This window comes from Clavelina lepadiformis, chromosome 5 (genome assembly GCF_947623445.1).
Source record: "Clavelina lepadiformis chromosome 5, kaClaLepa1.1, whole genome shotgun sequence".
Taxonomy (NCBI): domain Eukaryota; kingdom Metazoa; phylum Chordata; class Ascidiacea; order Aplousobranchia; family Clavelinidae; genus Clavelina; species Clavelina lepadiformis.
This window is the reverse complement of record NC_135244.1, coordinates 6,471,619-6,481,138: the sequence shown is the minus strand read 5'-3', so window position 1 is coordinate 6,481,138 and position 9,520 is coordinate 6,471,619. Positions and strand designations below refer to the sequence as shown.

Below are 9,520 nucleotides of genomic sequence, written 5' to 3'. Positions count from 1 at the left end.
CTATTAATTTAGCATATTCAGTCCATGCAGCTTTCCTGTCCACGGGGGTAACACTATCAAATGAAGAAATATAAGTTCACAATCCATTGGTCTTGCACGACTTTCATAAGGCTGCCATCGTTATACTGATCGCTTTGCTGACATTAACAAATTAAAAAATAAAATAGAAGAATAATAAAGAAGAAAAATATAAACGAAAGATCGTAGAAATGAACTTACTCGAGCACAAATCATTTATTCATTTTGTCAAAAGATTCTGTTTTAAATTTGACCAATTGGGCAGTCTTCCAGGAGTTGTGTTGCAGATAAACAGAACGATATTCCTCTAGATCAAAGATTGCATTTTAGGAGCAAGTTACTTGTCCTTGTTAAACGAAGCGACACTCATAAAGCGCATAAAGTCGCTAAATTTGTGATCGTCAGTGGCGGCAGGTCGAATACCGGCAGCTGCGGCGGCGGTAAGAGAAGGCATAAATGAAGACGATCCGTAAGGAGAAACTCCGCCAAAGAGTCCTCGGATGGCGGGGTGTTGGCCGTAAGATGATGGAAACGGGGAAAGATTTCCCAAGCACGACATCGGCATCTGTCCCGGCAATGGATAACGTGATCTTATTGAGGAATTGCTGAACTGGCCCAGCTTAAACGCCCCATTAAAGTTAGTCGCTGGAATTTTTCCTGCAGTGTGCGCTGAAAAGGAGTTGCCTGCTAGCGAACCGTTTACAAAAGGATAAAATGCGGTTCGAGCATCCAGTGCCGGTGCACCCATTGAACCCTGTTGGAATTTGTAGGCTTGCGACAAATCACCGATGGGAGGTGTGCCTGGTGATATTGCGTCACCGTCAATGGTTGGATGAGGGCTCGTGTTGCAGCTTCCTGCTATAAAAGAAGGAAAAAATATTAATATTATTACCCTCTATCAATCTTTATGGCGCACTGTTGCTATTTTTAGGACAAAAACATACCGCTTTGTTGAGATAGGTTAATGGGATCTCGTGCGTTATCACGTGTGTAATTTAACTGAACATGAGAATTTGTTGCGTTGTCTCTCGGTGATCCCAAATGTGGTGAAGTTTTTGCAATTTTATCTTCAAATTTTAACACCTGTAGGATGATGAAACATATGACTTATAAATGTTTGAAAAAAACAAAGAAAATATTGAATTTTTAAGGTAGTGCGCAACAATTTACAGGTAGTTTCGTGCTAATTTTTACTACCCACATTCGATGCTAGAAATATACTGTAATTACCTTTTGTATTGCTTTCACCACATCGCCGTTGCAGTTTTTTAAAATTGAAGACAATTGCGACGCGTTGTGTTTGGGAAAAACTCGACATAACATCTCAAACCCGCCACTGTATGAAAAAACACGATAGATTTTCTGGGTTTCTTTTTATTTAGATTTATTATAATTATAACTTACAGCGAATTATATGGACTTAATATTTACAGATTAACTTGACTTTATACAGTAATTTAGTTAATTGAAATTACCTTGTTGCGTCTTGGTTTTGCGTTTGTGTTAGCTGGCTTGAATCGTATAGCTGATTTTCGGTTACGTCACTGGCCTGGTCAGCTGAGTCAGTTCGTGACAGAAGGGAATGCTTTTCTGGCGATTCGTCGATATCCAATGCAGGCCCCTGACTCGCGTGAGGTTTTTCAGGACTGTATCGACTTTCATTGTACGCCGGTGAGCTGTTTTCACTCATACCAAAAGGGGGACTCTTCCTAGGGTCGTCCGATCGCGGTGAGCGAGTGACGTCGGACTTTCTCTCCGTGTCGCCATTTTGATCGCTGTCCGAATGAACAGATTTGGCCGAGCTGTTGTCCAAGTGCGGTTGTTGCTGATGTACCGGTGATGACGACACGAAACCGTAACTTCCATTGCAATCATTTGAGATATAATCGTCGTATCTCGCACGTTTCGCGCCTACGAACGTACGTATTGTGATGACTTTTAAATAACAACGCGTTTAAGGTTCAAGTCATATCTTACAGTTACAAAAACTGACCAGGGAAGTTGAAAAACACGCAAAGACGACGCACCTGATGATGATAACGGGTCGCTGCTGGCTTTGTTGTGAATTTCATTTTCAATAAAGTCTTTTTTCGGCGATCGTTCAATACTTGCGATGCGTTGCGCGTTCAAGGGCGAAAAACTCTGGGTAGCTCCGTAGAGCAGTTGCAGTTCTCGTGTGTTATTTTCCTCTTGGGCTTGCTGACGTCTTAAAGCAACCTATATTAGGGTAATATTAATTAAAAGATGAAACAATTTCTGTTTAAAAAAAAATTTCCATATTTAAAGAATACGCTATTAAGAACAAACTTTTGAACTTTTGCTGTACATTAATTATTTATTCTGATTTAGACAGATTTTAAAACAGCGGATATAAAATATTCCTAAATTTCTTTTTGTTTTTATTCATAGTTCTACTTTGAATGTAATCTTCATAAGCAACCGTGTATATCCTACTTTGCAAATTTTCTTATTTGGTTTACTTTACACTGTGGGTATTACCTGCGCTGCCATTACTCTTTGTCTTTCAGCAATCAAAGTGCACTTTGCACAGAGGCAGTCTTTCCAACGACAATATCGTTTGTGACCCTTCAAAGCGCTCACTACCCCATGGTTTCTGCATCTTGCACATTTCGGCGTTCTTGGGTATTTGTCCGTAGCCCGAAGAAGTAGTGCTGCGGCTGCCGGATTTGAGACCGCTTGAGACAGGTTGCCGTAGTCATGGGGAGACGATGGTATGTGATGCAAAGCTGTTGCTTTCATTCTTTTTTAGACTTTTTTAGAAACAACTGTAGCAAAATAAATCTATGTATGGAAAATATTTTTTTGTTAGACTAACATAAATTCATATATAAGACACGTTTTAACATTATGTAACAAGTAATTTAAACGTAACTTTTAGATTAATATGTTATGCTCAGTGATATACCATCCTTACAAATAATGCTTTCTGCAAAAATGTCTTGATTGCTTTTTAAATAAGAATAAAATTTTAACAAATTTTTCCAAATTTACTATCCTTTAACTAAACTCGTTTAGGAATATATGATGGCGAATTCGCGACGGATAAATGATTTCAATTTTTTCGTTCTACACGCAAAATTACCCAAAATTTTAAAAACTGTTCTGTGCAACCACTCATACTGAAAACCTTGTCTTTACAATACTGCTTCTTGGTCTTGTTCTCTGACAAAATGCCGTCCAAAATTCTTAATAGACATGTTATATCCCTCGACAACAAATTAGTGGTTCGCGCATAAATAGTAATTGCCTTGCTGTTAGCGCTTTTTTCTAGCAGCTTTTTGTCACTTTTTCTCTCGTTTTAGGACGAGCTTCGAATTTCTCTCGCGCGGTTATTGGTGACGGAATTGTTTTATTGAGTTTCTTTTTTCAGTCATCGCGCTGGGACAAAAATTATACAAAAAAGCTTATTGCTCTAGCAACTGGTTTTAAAATCGTGTAAATATTTCTATGACATGTTTGCCAAAACAAAAACTAACAACTTAATTAACTGCACACCACAAAAATTTTCGGTCACATAAGATTTCGTATATATCAGCTCACCACAACAACGTTGTTTTGAGATGCGCCCGACGCATGATCACCAACCTCAACTGCACCGATGGGTGAGGAACCGCAGGAAATTATATATATATGGTATATAATTGTTTTGCCCCTCAGTTAGCAAATAAACCATTAGCACGTGTAAAGCTATCGACTAATTGTTTCCTCTTCCCATAATGTTATGGGGCGTGTGGATCTTTAAGAAAAACATCGTCCAGAACAAAGAACCTGTTTAGACAATGGTCTCCATAGGACCGGACACAAATTAAATGAACAATGGAAGTAATGGGAAAATAGCTTGTTTTGATGTAAAACAAACTTGATTTTGAAAGGTATGTAAATATGACAATAGATTATTTTGTTTAACTTTGTATTTCTAATTGTTGGGAAATATTTTGACAATTACTTCGAGCAAGAGAAGTCAGAAAACGACACAATGGACCCAAAAATAAGCCGATTTTCACATACACACATAAAGCATCACCAACACAAAATTGCTATTTCTTTGCGAATAATAAAGTATTTCTGCTTAGAATTGGCAGATTACTCTGATTTAATCAGTCCACCAATCTAGGAAGTATTATGCGATCTAGCTAGATCACAAAGTGTTCTTTTAACTTAGACGTTATACAATGACATATATTGTCAATAGCGCTGTTTGCAATTGTTTGCTTAATCGTTGAATCAAATCCTTTTGCAAATACGGTATACGCTCAACATCAAGCTAATGGATATTGAATCTACTTTCATACATTTCCCCTTATAATATCTGTTGTATTGATTACTAAACTAGGCAAACACAGGAGTCAACGTCGTATCTATCACTTACAAAAGAACGGTGCTGGTCAAAAGTATTAGAATCTATGAGCACTGGTACCGGAGACAACCCTTTGACGTATAGCACGTGAAAGGTGTGCTTTTCTCAGGTCAAAAGTTCACTGGAATCCTTTGTGTAAGAAATTATCCATAAAGCTACTATAGTATGAGATTTGCAAACATCGCCCATTGCAAGATATGTGATAATCGATCAACGCTCTTAAGTTTGAGACATTAAAATCGCCTGAAAGTTTCCATTCATTGTCAGCCGTGCGATTCGAAATGAATCAGAGTTTTTTACTTCTTCTTTGTATGTTGAAAGTGTCACGACTATCAGCAAATATTTAAACAGATGAATGCAGGAAAGCGTAATCTGGACCAAATCAGGCAAAAATTTCTTCCATCATTTTCTTGGGCAAACTTTTAACCTTTTCTTTGCCGATACTTACAACGATTCATGTTTTTTGGTAACATTTACCTAAACGTGATGAATTATTTTTTTGGGTTTAGATAGTAGAGTCATTAGGCAAACTCAGCCTTCTTGTGACCAAAATACCAAAGACTATCAAAACCGCAACCACGTTTCCAATGTAGCCAGCGCGATAGCGACTGTTTGAATCTACACTCTTGAATTATATAAACAACAATAATGAAATAATGGTCAAACATGTACTGAAATTGTAAAGGAGAAAGTGAACCCAGATGGCGTTGCGTTGTCATTTAAGCGTTTAATCCCTAAATAGTTGTTTGTCTAATCGTGTGTGGTAATTTGACTCACTTGGTTAGTTAGAATGTAAAGTCATTATTGGGTGGTCGGTTTTTCGCCTCCAAACGTAAACCAATATCTCAAATCGTGTATACTGTTACCGTTAAGTCTTGTGATGATAAACAGTTTCAAACGTTTCAAAGCTATTTGAATGTAACGCCATTAAATTTTCTGTCTGCTCATCTGCTTATAATCACCTTAAATTGTCCCAAATTTCAAGAGCTCAAAGCATTACGTAAATCAGTGGACTTTTTCATGCTGTTTTTGTTATATTACGTTACCGCGGTAAAAATGGAAGCATATATAAGACAACGAATAAGATTATGTCTTTTGTTAAAGCAACTTTGCTTCGTCGCGCATCAGGCTGGTTCTCGTTTGCGACCGTCATTTTGTTAATGACATTGACTGAAGAATCCCAAAAAGTTTTACAATTATATGCGAATAACAGTTGATAAAACAATTAAGTTTGTCTTACCAATTTGCTAGACTTGCACCAGTTCCTCGGAGTAAATATTTGTTTTGTTTCTGTCACTTCCTTCCATTTTTTGTTAGCAAGAAAAATGTTTGTGTCTGTCCCCACGCGCTTGACTTGTTTTTGTCTTAGATAAAAACAAGCAAATGGGAATGATATCCTCTGGTATTTAAGACGACAAAAATACGACATGGCGTGACCTTTAAAAGTAAGTTTGTGCTAACACCTTTTGTGTCATCCTCAGTTTGAACTGACTAAATTAGCGCTATGATAACAGCAAGGTGTGTTTAGAGGTATGTTTGCACAGTAAAATTAACTCTGACTTATTACGCCTGTACGAATTTCTTGTCTATCGTTTTAAAACTTCGAAATTAATCAATATTAGACCCCGAGAAAAGCGTACCTTAAAATAAGCATTAACCTGCGCTAACAAAACCCGCCACACGCAAATGCGCCTGACGTAATTTATCATGCACTTCTGTGAAAATGAGCTGGAACAAGTTAATTTAAGCGCTTCTACTGATCTTCGGCAATCTGAAACGTGTCAACATCGCGCAAGTCGTGAAGAGGCGTTCTCAATCGATAAGGTTACATCTTAATTGTGACACTGACAAGTCATTTCAAAGGGATTCTCGCAACTAATCGTATGTGCGTGGGGCTACCATCATGATTTAGGAGCATTCAACTTGGAATCGAAAAAATTTTGGATCCACTGCTTGCTAAGTGTTGTCACATAACCTGTAAGACAATAGGCACAGTTGTCAGTCTCTCCTATATGTCTCATATAGTTGGGATTTTAATGTGTTTATGTCACGTAAAGTGAGTGTAGCATTCTAAAGAAAGTAATAATGTCTCTGCTTTCGTTGGATGACACCTTTTGGAGAGTCCTTGAGGTGCTCTTGTTCTGTCTTGTGAGTTCACATTTTTATTATGTTGCCAACTGAACCAGGCTCAGCTATTTTAATCACAACTTTGTTCTAGCCTAATAACGTCACCAAGAAAGGAGACGATCCCTTTCAAAGGACTTGTATTAACAGACACCCACTCGATGACATAAACCAATCCCGAGATCGAGACTAACTCATAGATCGTTGCTTTTATCATACGCGTAATTAAAGTTTTGTTCGTTTATATATTTTTCCTTGTTTGCCTAATTATTAAACATCGGGTTTTATATAGGATAAATAAATTCGTATGATATGCTACGTGTTTGATTATTTATTTTACACTAAAACTATTTTCAAATAATGTCATCGAAACGAAAAACAACTAGGCATCAAATGTTAGACATTTCGATCTGACACTTAAGACTCTCTGATTACTCTTCAGTATTGGAACGATGTTTTTCAACAATGAAATTTTAATTTTCTTTTCTCAAATCAAAAGTTTCGCCGATGCTTCTTCACAATTCGAGTACTATCATTTAAAATATCTCACTGTATTTGCCAAGCATCATAGCCAGGGCATGTTTTAACCTGTAAAACTTACTTATTTGCACAATGTTCACAAGCATTCTTTTAAGGAGCGTGTTTGGCGATGAAGTGCCTTTGGATATTATATTGGCGATAATCAGAAGCAATATCAAATATTCTCCCATTAATAATAGTTTTTGTCCGCTTCAAAAGTACTCTTTGACATATCAGATCTTCTCAGCATTGTCCATCAATAATGAAAATAGCGTCTATTATGTAGCCGAGACGCGGGTGTATACGCTGCCCGTCATCTACCTCATGCGATTTAACTCTTTAATCTCGCATTAGCGCACGTGCTTACAATTTCAACGTTTGACCTGTTTTATTCGAACGCACGAAACAATAATCCCCTGCTTTCACTATATGCCTATAATCTTGCTATAGCATTAATAATGCTTGTCTTAATCGCAGGTGTTTTTTTGTTTTGTCATCGGTTTTCGCTCGAATAGATTTTTTTTTCTTTGAGCGGCTTACGACATGAAGCAATCAACTATGCAAATTGCTGAAAAGGAACAAAGTTTTACACGTTTTACTTAGTTTCATTATTCCTTAACGTACGGAGATTTGTCACAACAAGTTTTCGTTTTACAACTAAAAAAGTTTTAGAAATTAAAGTTTTAAAGGATTTGCCATAAACACGCACCTGCGTGTAGAGATTTGAAGTGATTGTATTTTAGCACCGAATTAGCTTCTGTTTCCAAATCTTTTTAACTTGATATGCGGTTAATCGCTAAACTACTGACTTTAGTAAAACTATAAAGACCACATATAAAAATTAATCCGAGTATAGCACGAATTGGCAAAAATTCCACGTATATACTATCCAGTGACATACATGGCAACATCAATTTTCTTATTGAAATTGTCTAAATCGTTTACAGGTAGGCAATGCACCTGCTAGAGTAGCTACAGCCACAAACCTGAACACGCCCGTCTAGCTTCGCCTACAGTTTACGATTGTTTTATAGGAATTAACTAGCCTTAAAGTACATAATAACTCCTGCTTAAGTTGATTTCGATTTTTAAATATACAACCTACAATTTGGAATGGGATCGTTTAGGATTGACTAAGAAGATCATTTTTGGACAACCTGCTATTTGTATGGAAACAATTTATCAAAGCTATTATTACGCTCTTGTAACTTAACCACATTCTGGTGATTTCCACTGAACAAATCAACCTCACCACGTCATATTATCATAGCCTTGTATTTTATCTTTGCTATGTTTGTAGTTTGTATTAAAGCTAGACATGTACAGGTGAGGTGTAATGCGGAAGGTAATAATACTTAACGGATTAATGTTAGGTTGTCAGTTGGGGTACAAGCAGTGTGTCTCAAGTGTATTCTCGAATTAATTTGTCGATGTATGACGTACACTATAGCAATATCTGTAAACTGACAACCAATTACAAGTGTGTTTTCCCGCAATTTTGTCATGTTTTGTTTTAATGCGTTGTCATTACGTCATATGCGTGGGCTAAAGAAATTGGATTCGGATCTAAGTCAATGTATCTACTTATTGCTTGAAATGATGTTGGCATGAAAATGATGTTAGTTGACAATAGCGCTCACGCTCTTTCTTACGTTAATTTCTTTATTTGCTAAAATTTTTCGGTATTTCTTGCTTCCGACCAAACTTGGATATAAAGAATAGCCCATTTGAGCCCGATAATCCAGCAATTAAATAGATTTGTGACAAAACACTTAAGGTTTGTTGGTGGGTGGAGGGTATATTTGGTGCTCCGGACTTTTCGAGAAAGTAATTGACCAAGTTGGGTGAACGTCTATTATATTGTAAGTACATTTCACCTGTAACACTTGGAAGTACTTTTAGGTAGGGCAACATTATCTATCTAATTACTCGCCAAATTTACAAATTCACATGTTGCAACGTTGTTACCTTAAAAAATCATACACGTAAGCAGCCTATTATACAGCTGCACCATGTAAACAAAAAACGAGCTCCATATTTTCGTTGGAAGACCTTTTTTGTTTTTACCTTAATCCTTTTCGACAGGTAATTTCATCGAATTGCTTATCAAAACCTTGTAGCGATTGTCTCTTTCCAAGGAGCTAATGTTTTTATAAGGTGAATCAAGTAGAGCGATGAATTTAATTCAATTGTAGTCGATAAGAAAACCATGATTTACCATAAAACTAATTCAAGTCAAAACTGTTTTTTTTATCGCGGAAAACTTTACATTGTATCCATATGATTACGACATGATGCTTTCACATACACACCCTGGATATCTTGCGCGTTTTTTTCTCAGCTGAAAGGAAATGCGCGGGTTTATGGGTTGGATTACTACGATCCTCTGGCGTCGCTGTTACACTAACAACATTGATCACCGCCCAAATCGTCATCGAGTCGAAAAGCCTTATACAAACTTCGTAACGAATGTTGAAATAA

General features: G+C 36.9%; 1 protein-coding gene across 1 annotated transcript; it reads right to left on the bottom strand.

Moving 5' to 3' along the window:
• Positions 1-355: 355 nt before the first annotated feature.
• LOC143458916 (doublesex- and mab-3-related transcription factor A2-like) lies at positions 356-2,778 on the bottom strand. Its single transcript, XM_076955824.1, has 6 exons — positions 2,518-2,778; positions 2,046-2,235; positions 1,494-1,929; positions 1,249-1,354; positions 963-1,101; positions 356-876 (listed from the first exon to the last, which is right to left on the bottom strand). The coding sequence occupies exons 1-6, from the start codon at positions 2,776-2,778 to the stop codon at positions 356-358; spliced, it is 1,653 nt and encodes a 550-aa protein (XP_076811939.1).
• Positions 2,779-9,520: the final 6,742 nt, after the last annotated feature.